Source organism: Pyricularia pennisetigena, chromosome 2 (assembly GCF_004337985.1).
Source record: "Pyricularia pennisetigena strain Br36 chromosome 2, whole genome shotgun sequence".
Classification (NCBI taxonomy): Eukaryota; Fungi; Ascomycota; class Sordariomycetes; order Magnaporthales; family Pyriculariaceae; genus Pyricularia; species Pyricularia pennisetigena.
In genome coordinates, this window is record NC_043741.1 from 2,762,492 (window position 1) to 2,782,497 (window position 20,006).

Sequence of the window (20,006 nt, forward strand, 5' to 3'; positions counted from 1 at the left end):
AAGGGTGTTGGCATCTGTCGCAGCTTATTCCGCCGGCTGAGGCTTATTTCTCTTGCCAAAAAGCCCCGTGCGTGTCCTGGACTTTGACCGGGCCTTCTTTTCTGATTTTGTTGATTTTGGCGAAGTCGCTTCCGTGCTGTCGTCGTCGTCGTACTTTGACTTGTGGATCCAGCTGTTGCCGACCATGTTCATGCCCTTTGCCTCGGCCATGCGGTAGAACTTTGCACTCTTTTTTAGGTTCTTTTTGCACCCAATTCCTTGTGCATAGCAGAATCCTGCTTCGGCGAGTGCGTCGACATCTCCCCATGCTGTTTGCGATTGCATTCTGTTAGTCCAGTTCTTAACACGGAAAGAAGCAAGCAGCCCTGAAAGCCACGTTGAAGTTAACGGGAGACTTACTGCCAGCAATCTCAAAACACCTCAGCGCGAGTGCCTTATCTTGGTCAATGCCCCAGCCATTCATGTGGCTGACGCCCAGTTCGTATATGCTGAGAGCGAACTGTGCCTTTCTGGTCTTGTTCTCTAGGAAGTCGACCCTCTTCCCTTCCTGAACCTGGCCCTCGTCGTCAGCCACCTCCAATCCGGCGCACTCGGCCGCCTTGCGAAGCCACTCGACACCTTCCTTGGGATTCGCTCGCATTCCCCAGCCATGCCTGCATGCCAGAGCGAACAGCAACATCCCCGTCGGATGCCCTTGGCGCGCTGCATGTCTGAGGTGGTACGTCGACTCGTTGAGCTTGCCTTCCTGATGCAGCTCTATGGCCTTCGTCACGTGCTCCTCCGCAGGAATGTCGGCCGCCGATGCTAGGGAGTGGAGCGACCTTGGCGGCTTGACCGTGCTGGCCGAGTCACTTGTTGCTATCGAGGCTGCAGTCTGCTTAACGGCGAGCGTTCGGCCACGAGGACCGTCTTCTGACGATCGGCCACCATCCGTTGATGGTCGGCTGGAGTTCGGGGAGGGTTGCATCGTCGGCCGGAGGACTTCGGCGCTAAGCTTGCTTCGTTCTAATGACTGCCGAGGCATGCCACTCGAGGAACTTGATGGTCGCGTCGGTGGTGAGGGAGGTGCTTGTCCGATAGCATGCATACTTTCTTGCGTCTGAGGCTCAAAGGGCGTAGACCTCTGCAGCATCTTTCCCCTAGGAAGTGAATATTTTGAGTAGATATATGATGGCGCCCCAGGGCCTTCGCTGGTAGAGTCCGGGAAACCTTCGCTGTGAAGGCTTACTGGAGTATGCGCAGTGTCGTCAGTAAAGACGAACGATCCATGACTATCGGATGACTGCTGACGGGCTGGCGGATCAAAACTCGGTGTCCCAGCTCTACTGAGAGGCCTGGAAAAGTTGAAAGACGGCCTGGGTAGAGGCGCAGACATATCCGATGCGATTGAGGGTGATCTCTGGAAAGAACCGACAGATGGCGAGATAAGGCCCCCGCTACTGGTTGAAAATTTGCGTAGCGCATGTGAGTGCATTGGCGAGACAGCAGAGGATGCGCTGAGTCTATCATCGTCAGCCACCTCAGATGATGCCGATATTGTGCTTGGTGATCGCTTAGGGAACAGAGCACGCGGTGGTGCGAGACCGTGGATGTCATTTGATACTGTTTGCCTTAACTTCTCAGGGGATTGGGAGAAAGAAAAGCTGCGCATCGAGGATGCCTGAGACGGTGATTTTTTGTGTTCGGTTTCCCTAAGCGGAGACACAGGCTCTGGGGTTTTGTTTCGACTATGGACGCTGCCCATTGGTGACGGCGAACGCTCTCTCCTGGCCCCAAAGAAGCCTTCATCCTCCTCGACCGTCTCCGGTAATCTGCTGCGCACCTGGCTGGCGTTGGCTGGCATGGGCATTGGCTCATCGGGTGTCGGCGGGATGCGGCTCATGCGTGGGTGCATGGACATAGGTCGATCCAAGTGCTCTTCTATCTCTGCATGGTTCCCAAATCCAGCCGGCGGTTGCAGAGGTGGATGTTCAGGTGAATCGCCATAGTCTGAATTAGAATCCTGGGACATAGACCGGAAGTACTCTGACCTGGCCTGCACGACGAGCGGGCTCTCGGTGGTCAGCGGTGGCAACCTGCTGATCCTCTTATCTGCTTTTGCGCTTTGTTCTAGTTGCTTTGCGAGCATCCGGCTGTGCAGCGCAAATGCATCCAGTGGAGATAACTCTGGGGGCGCCTCGCCGGCGACGTGAACTCGGGGGGACTTGAGCGGTCGGGGGATTGAGACCTGCGACTGCGATCGCAGGTCAATGAAGTTTGGTCGTGGAGCTGCCATGGTGACCGCTGCGACTCAAAACCATAAAATGATGGGTGAGAGGAGCGGCCGTAATGGACGTGACCGTGTTTTCCTTTGTGACCCGTCCAGAATTGACGTAAAGGCTGCCTCGTTCGTCTTATTTTGTCCTCTTTCGCTCGTGCGTGTGGGCGTGACGTAGTGTCTAGGTTTTTTTTTTTTATTTCCGTGCGTATAGACAGACTGGAATGTTCACGGTGTCGACGGTGTTTTTTTTTCCCCCCTCTCTTAGGTCTATTTAGTCCGTCTCTTCGTTTTTGACTGGTATGATTAGTGAATTTCTGGTTCGGCTCGTCGCAGTGCCGTAGGTTATTTCGGTCTGGTAAGTTGGAAGGCGAAACCGAATTGAAGTGGCGTCGTGGTGCTAGATCTGGATGCACGTTTTGTAGCCTGTTAAAGCCACTGTGTAATGGTGTTGTTGTTGTTGTTTTTTTTAAAAAAAAAAAAAAAAAAAAAAAAAAAAAAAAAAAAAAAAAAATCTGTTCACCCTGGAAAGTCTTTCCCTTGCTTCTCTGCTAGGTAATTTGTTGCCGCAGTTTCTGCTATGGTAGCCGAAAGTCGAATCCAGTGTGTGCAGCTTGGGGCCCGGTGGCGGCTAAGGCTAGGGTGTGCGGGGAGCAGCAGTAGCAGCGCATAAATGACGAGATGGGTGTCAAACTATGGGCGGGCGGCGGCAGAACAGGTAAGGTAGGTGTAGCGGGAGAAGTCGTCGCATAAGGATTCTGGGCCATGCAGGATGCAGGGACGCTGCAATCAGGGGAAAAGCTGCTCGTTTGAAATTCAATCAATCTAACAAAACAACCACGACCATGTCCTTGTTTGCAGTGTGTGACGGCGCGGCAGAGTACAGCACAGCGGCGTTTTTTGTCGTGTGCGTTTAGGTGATTGACAGATAGAAGCCAAACGCGAGGGGCGATGCGCATCAACGATTCGTGTTTTGTTTTGAAGGTCGATCAAGCCGGAGTCAAGGCGCAAACGATAGAGATAGGATTTCGATTTGGACCACAAAAAGATACTAAAATCGGACAAAAGCGAGCAAGCAAGCCAGCATATGTGACTAAGCGAATAAATGAACTGAGCAAGACCCGCTGAGGATGCTGGCTTTTTTGTTTAAGTGGCAGAGTCGAAATGCCAAATAGCAAAGAAATGAGAGAAAGAGTAAGAAAAATGACATGAAGCTCAAAAGGGGTCTCACGACCTAACCAGGTAGGAAAGGGGAGAGCTCGGCATTGGACAATGTAATTGATTATTGCGCGCAACCATCTGTCTTGTCGAGATTGGAAGCAATATTGTAACGATGAATTTTGGGGAACCGTGACCTGGAACCCGAACCCCAGCAAGAGGGGACGGAGAGACGATGCCCCTGCGTCGAGAACTAGACCGCATGCGGCTACTGCCCAAGGAACGAGCATCCTGGTTTGACTGGGGTTAATTTTAGATCCACTCAGGTACCGAGTCGTTACTTTCAAGGCAGGCCAAAGAAAAGCTACTCGAACTGCCTTCGGCAGCACAGATTTGACCCAGTAGCAACGACAACGTGAGCAAACGATCAGGCAACAGTGGAGTGGAGGTCAAACGCTCTTTTCAACTCGAATGCAGTATTTTTTTTTTGTTTGACTTGAGGTCGCTGTGGTTATTAGGTTTGGCAAACACTCTGACTGCCAACTGACACCTACAAAGTTCGGACCGAACCAGGAAAACCGTTCGAAAGAAACAACGGGGGTGAAAAGCAACTACGCAAAAAAAAAGAAAAAAAAAGAAAAAAAATCTTCGGCCCCCCGTACCTGTTTATTACTTCGTACCTTATTAATACCAATTACAACAGAAGGGGTCACGTTCGCAGTTTATTGCATCTTCTCCAGCTCTCATTTCCGTCGTCCAATCGATGCACACATCCGGGTCCCATCACCAAATCAGCACACGCTACCAAACGGCGGCCCCTTGCCCCCAGTTGCTGCAACCTTGCTTTGTGTATCCAACATGTACCAGAACCGGATTCCGCCCCCACTAATTTGAGACCTTTGACTCCTGGACCCTACTTGGTTACCACGGATCGACGACCTTTTTTCGGTTCTTTCACTTCCAGACTATTTCGCTGCTACAAAAATGAACCCCATCAAAGCGTTGATCATGGAGAGGACCCATCACCGATCAATCAAGCAAGCAGTCATCGGTCATCCCATTTCGTCAAACAGCATGCAGGTTTACTGGTGGACACGGACCTTTGTCAAACGGCTACTTGACTTTCTTGGCAGTACAGATGACACTCATCTGACTTGTAGCAGCTTCTAGCCTCGACAGGGCAACTCGTATATGCCGCTTGGCTGCCCCGCCGCTTTAGGAAAACAAGGCAGCTGCACCACCTTTGAAGACCGTTGTGAACGTGCGAGCACTTTAAAGATTGTGCCATGCGGGCGGTTGAAAGGTATTAGTTCTAGAACTAATGCGCCTTAGTGATAGGTTAAAGACCACTAGCTCAAGTCTAGTTGGGTGACCGCAAAGCTGTACCGAGGAACCGGTCGCTGTCTCAAGAGGTACCTGAAAGTTGCATGCTTACTTACCTGTTGACACAAAAGACGAAAAAAAAAAAAAAAAAAAAAAAAAAAAAAAATAAGTGAGAGAAACAAAAAGAAGAAAAAAAAATAGCGTCATTCCCGAATCCTTCTACCTGTATTTACTGAACTCTGGGTAGGGCTTCCCCACTATGTATATGTAAAATGTACGACGTTGCATGTGCATATAATTACACTTCTTCAGCCGATCCTCTTTCACTGGCGTGTTGTCGTCCAATCAGTTAGGAACACGAACTAAAATCAAAAGTCTTGTTCAAACTTCAAAGAACAAGTACCGTAGTACTATACACAAACTCAAACATGCACTAGTACCCGATGAACTGGACATACTTGTACAATTCTCAAAGCTGGCCTCGGTTGGTACAAACCTAGAATTGGCACCAGTGATCAAACTATGATTGCTATTTCTGCTGGAAAAAAAAAAAAAAAAAAAAAAAAAAAAAATCTGTTCACCCTGGAAAGTCTTTCCCTTGCTTCTCTGCTAGGTAATTTGTTGCCGCAGTTTCTGCTATGGTAGCCGAAAGTCGAATCCAGTGTGTGCAGCTTGGGGCCCGGTGGCGGCTAAGGCTAGGGTGTGCGGGGAGCAGCAGTAGCAGCGCATAAATGACGAGATGGGTGTCAAACTATGGGCGGGCGGCGGCAGAACAGGTAAGGTAGGTGTAGCGGGAGAAGTCGTCGCATAAGGATTCTGGGCCATGCAGGATGCAGGGACGCTGCAATCAGGGGAAAAGCTGCTCGTTTGAAATTCAATCAATCTANTTTTTTTTGCTTCGAGCTTCAAGGCTCAGATGGTGGTATATCAGGCCGGAGATGAGCGAGTTGATTGTTGCAAAGCACGGGTCCTAAAATGTCGGCACCGGTGCACTGCATTGCTGTATGAGCGCCATGGCCGACAACAGTGCAGTCTAGAGGTGCGGGATAAGCTCCTGTTTACTGTTGCTTGACATCGGCTGGTCCGAAATTCGCTGTAAGTGAGTGCGCTCAACATAGCTTCGACATGGTCAGACTCAAGAATGCATTTCCATCCTCCGAGTTAAAATTTTTCCTTCTGTATGTGTAACAAATGGCACTCGTGGGCATGTTTGTGTTTTCTCATTGCTTCGCTCGTATATAACTGGGTCTGCTCGGATCTGCAATGAATTTCGAGGCAACGTGTACTGCGACACCATATCTACTGCTGATGCGGCGTTGAGGATGACTGAGTGGTTCTGTCCGCAACCTCCACGGACTAATTACCAAGATGACCCTTTTCGGGCGAATCACGACTGGGGGCTGTAAACATGCTTGTCGCATCTCGCTAAGTAATAATTTTACTCTGTTAATATGTCTATGATAGAGATTTCGCTTGTGTGACGATTTTGAGTGTGTACATGGTTTAGTATAAAGTATATGCCGTGGTGTTTTCACGACCTCTTAGATAACCAACGCAGTAAAAGGCACAAAGGCGAAATCAAGGGACGGAAGAAAATAACTATAAAATAAACAAATCATAACGCCTAAAACCATGCAACAGAAAGACGAGGAGCACAAAAAAGGGAAAAAGCGAGTCACGATGGAAACTCTCCAAAAAAAAAAAAAAAATACAAACCCAAGTCGTGGAACTGATAGCTTTCTCTCTCCCTCTAGTGTTTCTACATCTTTCTCTCCCCTCTTCTCACAGATGAGAGCTTTTTTTCAGCCCCGTAGATTTTCTACAGGTTCTTTGACTGCATCTTCTTGATCCTCGTGACACCCTCAAACGTCATACGATCAATGGCGGCCGCGACTGTCAGAGTACCGCCGAGAATGGCACACAGGCCGGTCAAGAAGCCCGCAAAGGTCTTTGCGCGGACCTCGCGGTTGATGACCTTCATCGGCGAGATATCCTAAGGGAAGAAGCTGGTTAGAAATTTGGACATACTAGCAACACTGCCAGCTGCATGGTTGGTTAAGATCGAGAAAAATGGGACGGGGTAAGAAGACATACGTATGAGAAGAATACACCTGGAATGCCGCCCCTGGAGTGCAGACGCTCCTTGTGGCCATCTTCGCCGTCATCACCGCCCGTCAGACTCCTCTTGTGGCTGGTCACCGAGTACTGGTGCGTCTCTACGCTGCCATCGCCCGAGTAGCCGTAGGTACCAACACCGTGGTCATGCACAGTGGCCAGGTGGCTCCTCTGCTCCCAGCCCAGAGGTAGGTACGAGGTGGGAACGATCTTGACAAAGTACATATAGTTAAAGTTGGGGTCCGTGGTGGTCTGGATAACACCGTCGAGCGGGTTGATGTGGTGGCTCGTCCAGGGCATGTTCTTGTCCTTGTTGCCGAGCTTGTCCAGGACGGCGGGTGGGAGCTGAGGTCCGAAGCGCAGCGAGTGGATCGTGTGGCTGAAGGAGTGGCCGCCCTCGACGGGAGTGTCCCAGTAGTTCTTGAGATCATGGACGTGCATGTTGCCGTTGCTGAAGCTGCGGCCGGGGGCAAGGTGAAAGTTGCCGACGACCTTGTTGACGCGCAAGCTGCCGGCGATCTGGCAGCCCTCGTGGCGCTGCTCGTCCAGGCGCTCGGCGTAGTGCTCGCGCGTGCACTGCTCGACGTTTTCGCCGCGGCCAAAGGCCCATGAGGCCTGGGCGTACGCCTCGCGCACCTCGTCACAGGTGTTACAGCAGCCGGCCTTCTTGGCGTTGGCCGGGGCCGGGGCGCCGTAGCAACCGCCGCAGTAGTTGGGGTCCAGGTGCGTAGCAGCCTCGTCTTCGGCGTGGAGGGACAGGGTCTTGGCATCGATGACACCGCCACCTTCAGACTCGGGTCGAAGGCGGACCTTGATGACACCGTGCTGCACGCCGTGTTGTTGCTCGCCCGAGACGTCCATCACGTCGAGGGTCAAGAGCTCGCAGGGTACGCGGGGCAATGTTATGTTGAGGTGGATTTCCATGCGGTCACCTGGGAAGTTGCACAAGTTGCACAAGTTAGCGAATAGTACCTGGCAACATGTGCAAGGACACGTCACACAAACCTCTGCTCTTGTCAACAATCAGCTCCGGGTGTATGTCTATCCTGCGGTAGTCTTGCCATTCTCCCCAGGCCAGATACAGGACCACAATCAGCGAGACAATGGTGATGATTCCACCCGAAGTTGTCCTGATGCGGGCATCCTCGACCGTCTTTGTAAAGGCATCAAGCCTGGTGAATCTCGACTTGGGCGCCATTGTGTTGGTTGGCTTGTTCCTCGGCGTTCAGGCGCAATGCGCGGGACGTAAGAGGACCCTTTGGTGACTTTCTGTTTTGAGTGCAGAAGATCCAATCTTTTCTTTAATATCCCTAGAAAGGCTCGAGAACCCAGCTCGATCGTGAAAGATATTGAAACACCGGACTAAAGAGATGTGTAGGAATCACTTTGTCAAAAGAAGGTGACTGATCGTTCATGAGGGTCCACACTGGGCAACTAAAGGAGTGTGGAAATAGGCGCATCAAGAGGACAGCTTCGCGATGGTGCTTTCTCCAATTCGGGGTGCGCTGGGGACAGAGTCCCACCCACACATGCTTTAAGGCCAGCAAGGCCAGTTTTCAATATCGTTGAAGACCCTTGTCACTAAGAGGTGAATCGAACCAATGAAACCGCGGAATTGAAAACCAGCCGCTAAGTAGTAGGGAAGGACCATGTTTGTTGAAGGGTTAGGGGTGGACCTATCCGCTATTATCCTTCAACAGCAGAACTGAATCCACAGGAGACGGCGATGATTAAATATGGGGAAAGTGAAGTGCATACGTATGTAAATATGTGGAAATGAGAATATAGAGCAGTCGAAGGTCTCGTGTCAATTTCCTTCTGCGGACTCAAACAAAAGTCAAAATCCGGACTGGGAGTTGGAGCTCAACCATCCTGGGAAAAAAAAAAAAAAAAAAAAAAAAAAAAAAAAAAAAAAAAAAAAATGACGTCCCCCCTAACCCGAGCCCTCTCCCGCCTCCGGTCACCAACCTACCCAAACACAGGCTCCGTCGCCCGTGACCACCTAGCCTCGGAGCGGACCTTTTTAGCCTGGATCCGGACGGGGCTGGGCTTCGTGGCCCTCGGCATCGCCATCGAGCGCTTCTCTCAGCTTGACCTGTCTCAGCTACTTCACCCCCAATCGTCACCGACAGCGACGGCAACGGCAACAGCTTCGTCGTCCCAGCACCAACGAGCCCAAGGCCAGCAGGACAGAGACCAGACCAGAGCCCTGGTGGGCCCGCTGCTCGGCCTCGGCTCCGGTAGCATCGTCTACGGTGCCGCCCGCTACTTTTCCAACCTCACCATGCTGGAGCGTGGATTGTTCAGGCCGGCCTACTACGGCGTCGCGGTCCTTGCCGCCGGCGTGGCGGGATTGTCAGGGGGACTTTATGGAAGCGTGGTGAGGATGGGAAGGAGGAGTCGGGAGGAGGCGGAGTAATGGGTGTTCTCTCGTTCTTGGCTTGGATTTACTCTTTTACGTTTCACTTTAATTTTTCATTATTTGCCTTGGCTGACTTACTTGGCTTGAAAATTCACCGAGGCTGCGCTAGGCGGTTTATGTGCATAGACAGCAGTATAGAATTCCACGTACGGGTTGCTGGCTCTGGCGATATGAGAGTCTTTTGAGCTTGCCATCCTGCCATGGTTGAGATTATATTCAAGATGTACCCTCTGACTGGTTCGCTGCAAAACGAGAACAGAACAAAGGTTCATTCAAGCGACTGAAGTAGGACTATTTACAGAGGATATGTGGATATGAACAACGCGGTGGTTTGATCGAAACCCCAGAGGAAATGCCATGAAGAAAAGAGAAAAGGAAGCGGCATGAAGCAAACAAAGACTGCTCAAAGCCGAACTTGAAAAAAAAAAAAAAAAAAAAAAAAAAAAAAAAAAAAAAAAAAAAAAAAAAATCAGTACTGCCCACCCAAAACTCAAACACCCGGCATCCCATTCCGTATGTTATCGTACTGACTGACCGGGTACGTCAGCAGATTGGTCGAATTGTCCAACGCAGCCGAGCCCAGCCCCCTCACAACCGTGCCAACCAGACTCTGGTCGCCCTTGCGGTCACCGCTCGCCTCCCAAAAGACGGCGCCACCCAGGCCCTTCTGCTTTAGGTATCGCGTCTTCTCCGCGGCCGAGCCGACCGTGTCGTAAGTGACGAGTTCCCTCTTTGTGGCGTCGTAGCTGTAGCTGGCCTTTGCCGTGTCGTCGTAGGTCACAGCCGCGCCCGGCCGCGGAAGGTCCTTGTAAAGCCAGACGCCGCGCTCGATGGAGCCGTCGCCCACGCCGCTAAAGGGCTTGCCCAGGCCGTCGGTGGACGCAAAGGACCGGCCGTAGAGCGGGAGCCCGAGCGTGATCTTGGCCGCGCCGATGCCCCGGGAAAAGTAGTCCTGGACGGCCTTTTCGGTGCTGAACTTGGTGGCCGCCTTGTTCTGGTCGTTGAGGTAGATGTTGGACTGGTGTCCCGTTGTCACGTCCCAGGATCCCGCGTAGTCGTATGCCATCAGGTTCCAAAAGTCGACAAACTCGTCCATGCCCTCGAGATTCATGCTACCGTAGTTTGCCGGGCCGGCGGGGCTGGCAACGGTGAGGAGAAACTTGTATCCTCGGGCGTTTTTGGCCGAGTAAGCATCCAGGGCGTCCCGGCATGCTTTGAGCAGAAGAACGTAGTTATCGGCCTCTTTCCGATTGGTAGGATATTCCCAGTCGATGTCCAGGCCGTCAAAACCCCAGTCGGCAAGAAGCTTCACCGCACTGGAAGCGAAGCGGTTGCGCCCTTCAGGCGTGGCGGCGATGGGGGCAAACTTGGGCGAATAAGTCCAACCGCCGATAGAGAGGAGGACTTTGAGGCGGCGGTTCTTCTTCTTGAGGAGATAGAGCTGCTTCACGCAACCATAGGCGTTGCGGCCAGCGTCGTTCCAAGAGTCGGTTGAGTAGTGCTTCTCGATATCAGAATATGTGTCGGAAGACTTCCTGTGCTGCAAAGTCAGCAAGTTGAAATAGATATATATACATCAGCGCGAATAGCTGAAATACTTACACTTCACCATCCGCAGCAATATCAGCAAAGGAGTAGAGAATGTGGGTGACGGTATCGACGGGTAAGTCTTGAGGCTGGTAGTTGGCACCGTAGATACCCCTAAAACATCCTCTTGATTAGCGTATTTCTAAGTCAGATTAAATTGGTCACAGCTAACATCCAGATACCTACCAGTTGGTAAAGTACAACACACTTCTGTACCCTGAACCGCTGCCAGCAGACTGGAAGGGATTACTAGCCCCAGATGTATAAGTGGCAGTGGGAATGGCTGTCTGAGAAGACCGAGACTTGGTGCTTCCGGGAGGTGGAGGGGCAACACTTGTGCCAGAGGGGATGACGATAGAGGCTGTCTGGGTTACAGGTTTGACAGGAGCTGGCGTATTCTGTGGCTGCCCGTTGCTATCAATAGTGACAGTCACTGTTCTAGTCGGGGCGTCAAAGCAGATCATGTCCCGCTTAGCAAGGGCTGAGTCGACTGCACCTGGCACCGGTACGGCCAAAGCCGACCTTGTCAGGAGGAATGTAGTGAGCGGAAAGAGTCTGTGCAACATCTTGAAGGTTGATATCAAGTTTGAGGATGAAAAACAAAGTATTGTAGGACTTAGTAGCCGTTTAGTTGCTGATGACGATAATAAAGTACACAAAAGAGGAAGATTCACGCACTCGTGCATGTCAAGGGTTTGTATCATCATGCTGTTGGTAAAGAGACTTGGGCTTCTTATATACAAAACTCACGTATCACATGTCTCATTCATATTCAATCCCCAACCACGCAAGAGAAAGAGAATATCGCCAAGTTGATGTCGGCTGCCTCGAACGGCCTCGAATCAGCGAAGAATGAAGAGCCGTAGTCGGGATTGAGGAACAGGACATGTTGAGGAATGTTGTGCTAAGGGGTTCACTGGCAGCCGCGTTAAGATATGCCCCAAGCTAAAGGAGTGTGGGTGAGTACCGAGACATTTGTTTTCTGTGGCGAAGACAACGGGCACTGCAAAAGCCTCCAGACCAGACTTTGACTTGCATGCCTTGCGGCATGGCCGATTAAAGACGGGGGAAATCAATATATCTTGCTTCAGCCTGAGTCTGGGCATGGGGAGGCGGATGTCGTGATGAAAGTGTCAGCTGACAAAAGGCCCATATGGGAATATAGATTCGGAAGTATATGCAGTCTGTCATACAGTCACTTTACTTTTGGTGTCCAACGGCGTGAAAGAGGTAGCCTTCTGCAAATTGCATATAAGCAACCTGTTATTGCTGTTGCGCCTTGTCGTCTTGTTCTCGCAAACGGCCCTGCAAAGCCGATCACTTCTGCTTACCTCCCGTTAAGATTCTTTTCCTGGCGATGCAGATGTTGGGCCATTTTCCCAGTGACTAGACGACCCAGCCAGACTTGCAAAAGACGACGCGTCAAGTCTACTTAGTCAACCCTACTGGCCAGTAATCATGCCCTGTGAGCAACGGCACGCGTCGAGTTGGGGACATTCTTGTTCGATGCTGTTCAAGAAACATTCAATGCCATTAAGCGACTGGCTGTGGTCAGGTTTGAGACCTTTGAGTGTAGAGAGTTGGTATGCGCTGATCCCTCGGTGCATGCCCCAGAGACCCGAGGTGATTTTTTGCGCCTGGACCTGGACGGCTGCAGAAAAGGGAGGATAAATGGGAACTTCAAGACAAAATTGATGTCGCCCTGCAAAAAAAAAACCCCCCACAGCCTCTCGGCACTAGCAAGGACAATGTACCATTCGCTAAATTACATGCAGATAGATGGTGGAGAGGGGCCGCCCCTGTAAACCACACTGCGCCCATGCAGAAATCGCCCACTCGTCTATTTTGATGTACCCATTTCTACATATAGTACAAGAATCTGGTCAACAATTTGTCGGTGCAAATAAATGGTATTGAAAATATTCACATTGCGCAAAAAAAAAAAAAAAAAAAAAAAAAAAAACATATCGTCGAACTGAGCTGTTTCTTCAGAGAAGGGATAGCTCACACTGAAAGAAAACATCCTTCTCCAATCTCATGGCTTCACTTCAAACAGCACTAAAAAGCCTCGGCATCCAGGCAGCCTTTGCAGCAGTGTCTTCTTCCAAACAGGATTGGGTATAAATTTTGATGCGTATGGAAGCGTGCAATAAAGCAGCCAGATATGATCCTCAATGAATCCTCCCAAATCGTTCATTCCCACATCATCCCTCATTAATTCATCTTTCCATTCCTGGCCACTCAATCTCAGATGCCCGTCTGGCGCAGCTTCTGCGTAATCTCATCCACATCCTTGCTGGCAACGTCCTTGATAGTAGCGGGCTCTTTGGCCTCCTTCTCGTCCTTGTCCAGCGTCTTCTTGATCTCCTCCTCCGTTTCCGCCTCCTCCTCAGATTCCTCCTCCTCCTCCTCGTCCGAATCATCCTCCAGGTCACTGAGCGAGTCCACACCCCACTCCTCCTCGATCAACACGGCACCGCCAGCCTTCTCCTTGCGTGCCTCGAGAAGCTCCTGAAGCGCTGCGATGCTGACATCTTCCTCGGAGAGCTTGTTGCCATTGATTTCAATCTTCTTGAGTGCTGGTAGGCCGTCCTTGACAGTGTCGGCAAAGCTCTTAAGCGTGCGCGCGTTCAGGTCGTTGTATTGCATCCTGAGCGTCTCAAGCTTGTCATTCTTCCCCTTGGCCAGCGCTCGGCTGAGCAGCCGCCCGCCCTTGGCACCTAGGTACGAATCGCTAACTCCAAGCTCACGCAGGTCCACCCATGTCGGCGCGATCTTGGCCAGCGCAGTCGCTCCTGTGATGGTGAAGGTGTTGTCCTGAAGATCCAGCACCTGGATCGCCAAAGTATTGCTCAGACCCTCCGTCAGCAGGTGCGTGATGCCCTCCTGCCTGATGCCGTTCTGTACCATCTTGATCTCCTTGAGCTTGTCATGCTTGCTGAAAGCCTTTGCCCAGGCCTTCATGCTGCCGTTCTCCAGTCGGTTGCGGCCGCAAATGACAGTCTCGAGGTCGGGGACGTCTGTACGACCCTCCTTGCGGGCCTGCTCCTTCTTGTCGTAAAGCTCTGAAAGTGCATCGGCGATGTACATGCCTGCTTCGGGGCCGAGACCGTTGTTGTTTAGGTATAGGTGCTGGAGGGGAACGTGGGAAGATAGGAAGTCGGCGACGGGCTTGTAGGTGTTGATACCGAAAGCATTGTCGTTCAGGTTGACGGTGTTGAGATTTGGAAGGTTCGTGATTTGTGTGAGTAGGTGAGTGAGCGCTTCGGGGATCTCGTTGAGCAGGCGACCAGTGAAGATGTCGGCAAGGTTGGCAACCTAAGTATTGTAGTACCCGGGCCACACTTAGTCGCTGGTTGATGCATAATTATTACATGGGTATATTCAGGCCGACCTACCTGCAGCTTCTTCTTGGTGGAGAGCACTTCACCCAAACGTTTGCATGCACCAATGCCCAGAGTGTTCCCCAAGATTCTGACCTCCTCGACATCATCCATAGCAATGAGGGCAGCGATGTGCGCATCAAGGTCCTCCGCTGTGTCCAGCTTCAAGGCCTTCCCCTCAAGGGTGAAGATCTTGTCGGGATTCACCATCCTGATCTCTTTTCTTTTTGCTTTTTGGGATAAAAGAACACAAGAGACTGTCTTGTAGAACCGAAGCCGAAAAGCAACAGTTTAGATAATAAAGCGATGCCAAGGCAACTGGGTAGAGTATGTTACGCAGGCGGAGAGCAATAGAGAGTAAACAATCGCGAAAACGCTATTTGTAAAATGCTCGTTGCTAGGATAGCGGGGGAGGGGCTGTCGGGGCTACAAGGGGCAAACGAAACACAGAGGGTTCATTCCAGGGGGTTCTTGGAAGGGTTAGGGTACCTAACGTGCAAGTCGTAATTATTATTGTACTATGGCTGATGGCAGCTGAAATACCAGGAGTCTTCACTGCGCCATGACAGGTAAAGTACCTTAAATGCCGTATTTTTCTTGATTATATCGGTGGATTCAGTATACAAAACTCAAGAATCATGCTAGCCTATCCCATTCGAGCATGCTGCCCAGTTTTAAAAAGCAATGTGCATCAATAGGCCTGCCATATGGTCAAACAATGGGTTTTATTTATGAGCAACGTCTGCATGCACCTGGAGAACTCTGATTATGTCAGCTACCGCCAGTGAGCGATCGCAACCAAAGTAAACGCGAGCTGCATGCATCTGATAAACTCATCAAATCTATCACATCTGGCGACCTTCGGCAGCAAAATCCAAAACCCTAACCACTACCACTCACCAAACAATTGAGACGTTCCGACCCTGAAGGCTGCTTCTAAAGATCTTACTCATCCATAACCATAAAACTTCGCCAACAAAGCAACAATGGCAAAAGCGACATCACCGCCCGATTCTCCACTCTCATCCATGGATGAATCCGACGCGTTCAATGATGATGGCCACGACACCCCAGACCCCATGCCGCCCGCGAAACGACAGAAACTCCAGCTAGACGTATCAACCGCTTCCTCGGCTGTTGCCGGTCCAGACCCCAACGACCCAGCACTGGAAGGGTTATCGCCCGTGTCGTCCGACACCTCTGGCGACATACCCAGTTCTCCGGCACATCACTCACACCACCCGCACCATCTACGCCACGGCGATACCGATGATGATCTCCACGAACAGGTTTCAGTATGTGCCTGGGGAGACTGTGACGCAGGCGACCTTGGCAACATGGATAGGCTGGTCGAGCACATCCACAGTGACCACATCGAGGGCAAGCAGAAGAACAATTACATCTGCGAGTGGAAGGGCTGCGGCAGGAACCGCCAGTTGCATGCTAGCGGCTATGCCTTGAAGGCCCATATGAGGAGCCACACTAGAGAGAAGCCTTTCTACTGCTATCTACCCGGTAAGCGCTGTGCGCCAGTCCCCGGACCACCTTCAAGACTCCGTTGGCTAACCTCCCGTCGACTCGTTACCTACCCAGAGTGCGATCGCTCTTTTACCCGTTCGGATGCCCTAGCGAAGCACATGCGGACTGTCCACGAAACGGAGGCCTTGCGGCCCTCTGACCCAATACCAAAGGCAATGCAAGCTCAAACAGCCGCTAGCACATCTACCAAGTCCGGCAAGCCGCTCACGATTGTGATCAAGACTCCACGGTCACATGCGGCAGGTGCCAGGGACTCGGTCCTCGACCGCGATGGCGCATCCCCTGGCTCTGAAAACAGCCTCCAGTTCACAGAACTCACTTCAGAGCAGGGGTTCTCACCTAAGGAGCTCGCGATGCCACTCCCTAAGCTTCACAATCTCCTACGCTGCACGCTCAAGTGGACCGAGGAGGAGCAGCAGGAACTGCAGCGCGAGATTGAGGCCGCCGAAACAGCGTACAAGAACGCTTGGCTCGAGAAGGAAGTGCTTCTGCACCAGGTCATCCAAAACGAGATCAACTGGCACGAGCGCAGACAAGCCGTACTGAGTGGTGTGGCCGACGTGCAGGCAAAGCCCGTGGCTGTGAACGGCACAGCTGCTGCCACCACAGCTGCTGCTGCCGACGATGCCGATTCTGTTGGTGGACTAACAGAAGAGGAAATGGAGACGACCATGCAAGACTAGGCATCATGCAGGCCGCTCCGTGTCGAGAATTCTTGGAGCCTCCAGTTTGTCCACTTTCATGCAGGCGTGGGTCCATCTGAACGCCCCTTCAGCAGAATGCGTCTACGTCCCCTGGCCCCTGCCAGAGCTTGGGGTTACACAGATATGAGGTGGACGCAGCCGACGGCAGCGGACCGCCGTTGAGCAATGTTTTCTGCGGCTCTTTGAAGCCGCATCGTTTCGACAGCTTCAAGCTCAGTTCCACTGAGGCAGTTTATGTATCTTGGCTGGGACAGCGTTGGAAGCTGAAAACAAAGGGGACTTGTAAAACAAGATACTGTTTTTTTTTTTTTTTTTTTTTTTTCCCTCTTTGTATGTGTTCAAGCAAGGCGTTTGGTGATTTTTTCTGCACAGGCTACATGACTTTTGACCGTTCAATAATAAAGATAATATCATCTCAAAGAGTACGCTGTCAGAGCTATCGATATGTTTGTTGGTGTGGGAGACTAATGGAAGTCGTTCACACAATATCGAAGAAAAATGAATGTAAACGATGACATAACTCAAAGTCCTCCAATCTGAGGACATGGTAGAAGCGTACTTGTAGAGACGGAAACTGACATAGGCACTGGACATGTCATTCAGCACATCCCGGCGCTGGTGAAAAGGGGGTATGTAGAATACGCCGCAAATATATACATCCCTCGCAGACATGGATATTCTCAACCTTGAGAGTGGGCATGTCCTTGGGAGGCTGTTTGAACTTTGATGTTCATTCATCATCAGTCTGCATTCTGTACCTCCACTGCAGGTTGAGCCGGGTTCATGGTAGGTAAAGTCAACAATGAGCGCGGGCTCAGACGCATACTCAGGCTTGCCAGGCCAGCTTAGCCAGGAACGTTTTATTACGAATGTTTGTTCCACCGAGTTTTCAAGGCGCAAACCTGGAGAAGCAAAAAGGTGACTGACGTCGCATTTTGTCGATCTAGCTTGAACAGATATAGAAGCAGCTGATGCGGGCAATGATCCGATCTCGAGTCAAGCTCATGATCGAATCAATTTGTCGTGGCGCGGCGCGCCAACTCATCATGGAGGCGGCCATGATGCAAGCGCAGGCGAAATGAACAAAAAAAGGAGAACGGGTCACTCCACGAGCGCACGTGACTTTGGCGACCAACCGTCACCGCAAAACAAAAGAAGAGCTACCTCAGCTTAGCTCCATCCCTGCACTGCGTCAGACCAGACTCAATTGCACTGCAGGCTCCCCTGCGCACGGAGCTCGGATCAATTGTAGTGGAGCCCCCAGCAACTCGCGAAGCCGGGTGGAAAAACCTCTCACATCCCATGGCCGGCCAGCCGACGACAAGCAAACGAAACCGCAATCCTTCTCTAGCCGTCGACGACAATCCCGCCTAATTCCACGCCCGACACCATCTTCAATTGAAATTAATCAAACCCAGATCAACCCACATAATCAATTGTTAAGATGCTCAGCTCATTGTCCAGGGTTTCGGTACGTTTCGGCCATATTCTTCGTTATGTTTTTTTTTTTGTTGCCGACAGCGTAGGACACGTGCGGAGATGGAAGAAACCGGAGGAGGAAAAAAAGCTTCCATAATCACAACCAAAGAACAATCAAACTGACTGCAGTACTGTCCGACAACAACACAGAGCCGCAAGGCCATCTCGACCGTCTCAAGGCTTGCTAAGCCCACCGTTGCCCGTACTTTCATGACCCCGACTGTTTCGCGGAGAGGTACGTTCTCAAAAGAGCTTGATAACGTCATTCAAGCGACACGCCCAGTTACCCATTTAGTTCCCCCTACGCGGCCCTGTTATACATACATTAAGTGCCAGCTTTCATTAAACACCGCAATCGTTCAACACGACGCGGAGTCTGAATTGGAGCTTGACGGTGGGGCTGCATGTTCTTGATGATTTTGGGAGCAGAATGCCGCGCTGCTTGGGCCGCAAATGGCCTAAACGATAGCGACCGAATTTCAGAAATACTCTCCCCTCCAAGCAGTAGCACACCGTAGCTCGCCTGCATCCCCGCCTAAGATACACAGCCCGAGTACCCTACACAAATCAACATGGCCATACGCGACGACAATCCAAGCCCCAAAGTCAGCATCAAAGCTAACCAAGCATTTTATTCCCACAGCCGACTTTGTTCAGGAGCTTTACCTCAAGGAGCTCAAGGCTTACAAGCCAACCCCCATCAAGGAGTCGGACTCCCAGGGCCAGGTCGCCACCTTCAACCTGCCCCAGGCTCCCAAGTCGCCAGAGGAGACTGACCTGGCCGCCAGCCTCAAGGAGTACGAGTCCATGGCCGTTGAGGTCGAGGGCAACGAGGCCGTCGCCGAGGGACAGTCCGCTGTCGTCGAGGACTGGCTCGTTGAGGACGAGGAGGACGTCGCCGCTGCCAAACACTAGAGAAGGAGAGAAGAAAATAAAAGAAAACGCTTGATCAAAAACTGGATTCTTTTTTGTTTCTTTTTTCCTCCCTCTTTATTTTCCTTACTATCCTCTTGTTTGTTTGTTTGTTGAATGCTATGAATACAGCGGAAATGGGGAGGAGGGTAGTTGTGGACGGTCGATGAAACGGCTCTTCAGATCATCCATCCTCCTCTTATAATCCCTGGCGCAAGGGCTGTTCATCCTTTATCACAACACTAGAGGGGGCAAATTTTTTGCCATATTGGCTACTTGCTGTGGAAAATACGCAACGGCAGCAAGCCGATGCTGTTGATGCCCCGCCTGTTACGCGCACACACCTCTGGTTCAGTCAATCTCTTCTGGCCTCAGGTGGAACAGTTCACTAGACAAACAAGAGAGCGTGGGGGGTTCAGAAGGTGTAGGGGGATACAGCTGTATAATAGGGTCGTTCCGTGGTCTCAGTCACAAAATCTCACAATGGGCGTGATATCTTCTTTCGTTTTAGTTCCAACATCGTATCTTTTGCTTGGACGCTACCCCCAGTGCTCCGGCTTCCGTATCTCTCCTAAGATAGTCTTGACCGGGCAGTTGGTCAGCTTGTAGAAGACATTTCTCCACGCCAAATCCGTCGAGTCAGCGCTCAAGGCGTGTCAAGGTTGCGGGCCACTCCTATTTGTCCACATAGGCAGGTAACATATATGCCCTGGTCTTCCAAACTAGTGCCCTGCCAGCAAAGTACCCTTCACTATGGCAAGGCCCTGATTAGCCTGTTCAATACTCAAATACGTAACTCAAAGTATCATGTACAGAGGTAATAAAAGATGGGATAAAAAAGAAAGAAAAGAAAAAAAGAAAAAAAAAAAAAAAAAAAGAAGGGGAAAAAGCAGGTAGGAATGAGACGGTATTAAGTTTATGGTTCTCTGATGAGTAGCAAATGGTTATACACGACATGCGTTCTTTTTGTGGTTATGAATCAGCTACACAGGATAGATAGACCAGGAAGCGGAAAGATTAAAGGATCAAAGTATGCCATTTTGTTTTCGTTTTCCTTTGAATACATCAAAAAGCCAATCAAGTAATCAAGCCAGCTGTGGTTTAGGAGAACCACACCAGGATCCCAC

The 20,006-nt window shown here is 51.0% G+C and overlaps 8 protein-coding genes across 8 annotated transcripts; 4 read left to right on the forward strand and 4 right to left on the reverse strand.

The window, feature by feature from the left end:
- Positions 1-24: 24 nt before the first annotated feature.
- On the reverse strand, positions 25-2,275 carry PpBr36_00745 (uncharacterized protein; the record flags this gene model as incomplete). Its single annotated transcript, XM_029887935.1, has 2 exons — positions 25-308; positions 400-2,275. 2 exons carry the CDS (start codon positions 2,273-2,275, stop codon positions 25-27), a joined length of 2,160 nt encoding a protein of 719 aa, XP_029750710.1.
- Positions 2,276-4,275: 2,000 nt separating this feature from the next.
- Positions 4,276-4,536, forward strand: PpBr36_00746 (uncharacterized protein; the record flags this gene model as incomplete). The annotated part of the gene is made up of 1 exon (XM_029887936.1): positions 4,276-4,536. A coding segment is annotated over one exon (261 nt), but the record flags the coding sequence as incomplete, so codon positions are not given.
- Positions 4,537-6,557: 2,021 nt separating this feature from the next.
- On the reverse strand, positions 6,558-8,051 carry PpBr36_00747 (uncharacterized protein; the record flags this gene model as incomplete). The annotated part of the gene is made up of 3 exons (XM_029887937.1): positions 6,558-6,731; positions 6,833-7,785; positions 7,859-8,051. 3 exons carry the CDS (start codon positions 8,049-8,051, stop codon positions 6,558-6,560), a joined length of 1,320 nt encoding a protein of 439 aa, XP_029750712.1.
- Positions 8,052-8,774: 723 nt separating this feature from the next.
- Positions 8,775-9,272, forward strand: PpBr36_00748 (uncharacterized protein; the record flags this gene model as incomplete). Its single annotated transcript, XM_029887938.1, has 1 exon — positions 8,775-9,272. One exon carries the CDS (start codon positions 8,775-8,777, stop codon positions 9,270-9,272), a length of 498 nt encoding a protein of 165 aa, XP_029750719.1.
- Positions 9,273-9,765: 493 nt separating this feature from the next.
- PpBr36_00749 (uncharacterized protein) lies at positions 9,766-11,428 on the reverse strand (the record flags this gene model as incomplete). The annotated part of the gene is made up of 3 exons (XM_029887939.1): positions 9,766-10,810; positions 10,878-10,976; positions 11,049-11,428. 3 exons carry the CDS (start codon positions 11,426-11,428, stop codon positions 9,766-9,768), a joined length of 1,524 nt encoding a protein of 507 aa, XP_029750718.1.
- Positions 11,429-13,109: 1,681 nt separating this feature from the next.
- On the reverse strand, positions 13,110-14,455 carry PpBr36_00750 (uncharacterized protein; the record flags this gene model as incomplete). Its single annotated transcript, XM_029887940.1, has 2 exons — positions 13,110-14,180; positions 14,261-14,455. 2 exons carry the CDS (start codon positions 14,453-14,455, stop codon positions 13,110-13,112), a joined length of 1,266 nt encoding a protein of 421 aa, XP_029751740.1.
- A 776-nt stretch (positions 14,456-15,231) lies between these two features.
- PpBr36_00751 (uncharacterized protein) lies at positions 15,232-16,467 on the forward strand (the record flags this gene model as incomplete). The annotated part of the gene is made up of 2 exons (XM_029887941.1): positions 15,232-15,760; positions 15,839-16,467. The coding sequence occupies 2 exons, from the start codon at positions 15,232-15,234 to the stop codon at positions 16,465-16,467; spliced, it is 1,158 nt and encodes a 385-aa protein (XP_029751741.1).
- A 1,465-nt stretch (positions 16,468-17,932) lies between these two features.
- Positions 17,933-18,882, forward strand: PpBr36_00752 (uncharacterized protein; the record flags this gene model as incomplete). Its single annotated transcript, XM_029887942.1, has 3 exons — positions 17,933-17,959; positions 18,118-18,202; positions 18,611-18,882. 3 exons carry the CDS (start codon positions 17,933-17,935, stop codon positions 18,880-18,882), a joined length of 384 nt encoding a protein of 127 aa, XP_029751738.1.
- Between the last annotated feature and the right edge of the window lie 1,124 nt (positions 18,883-20,006).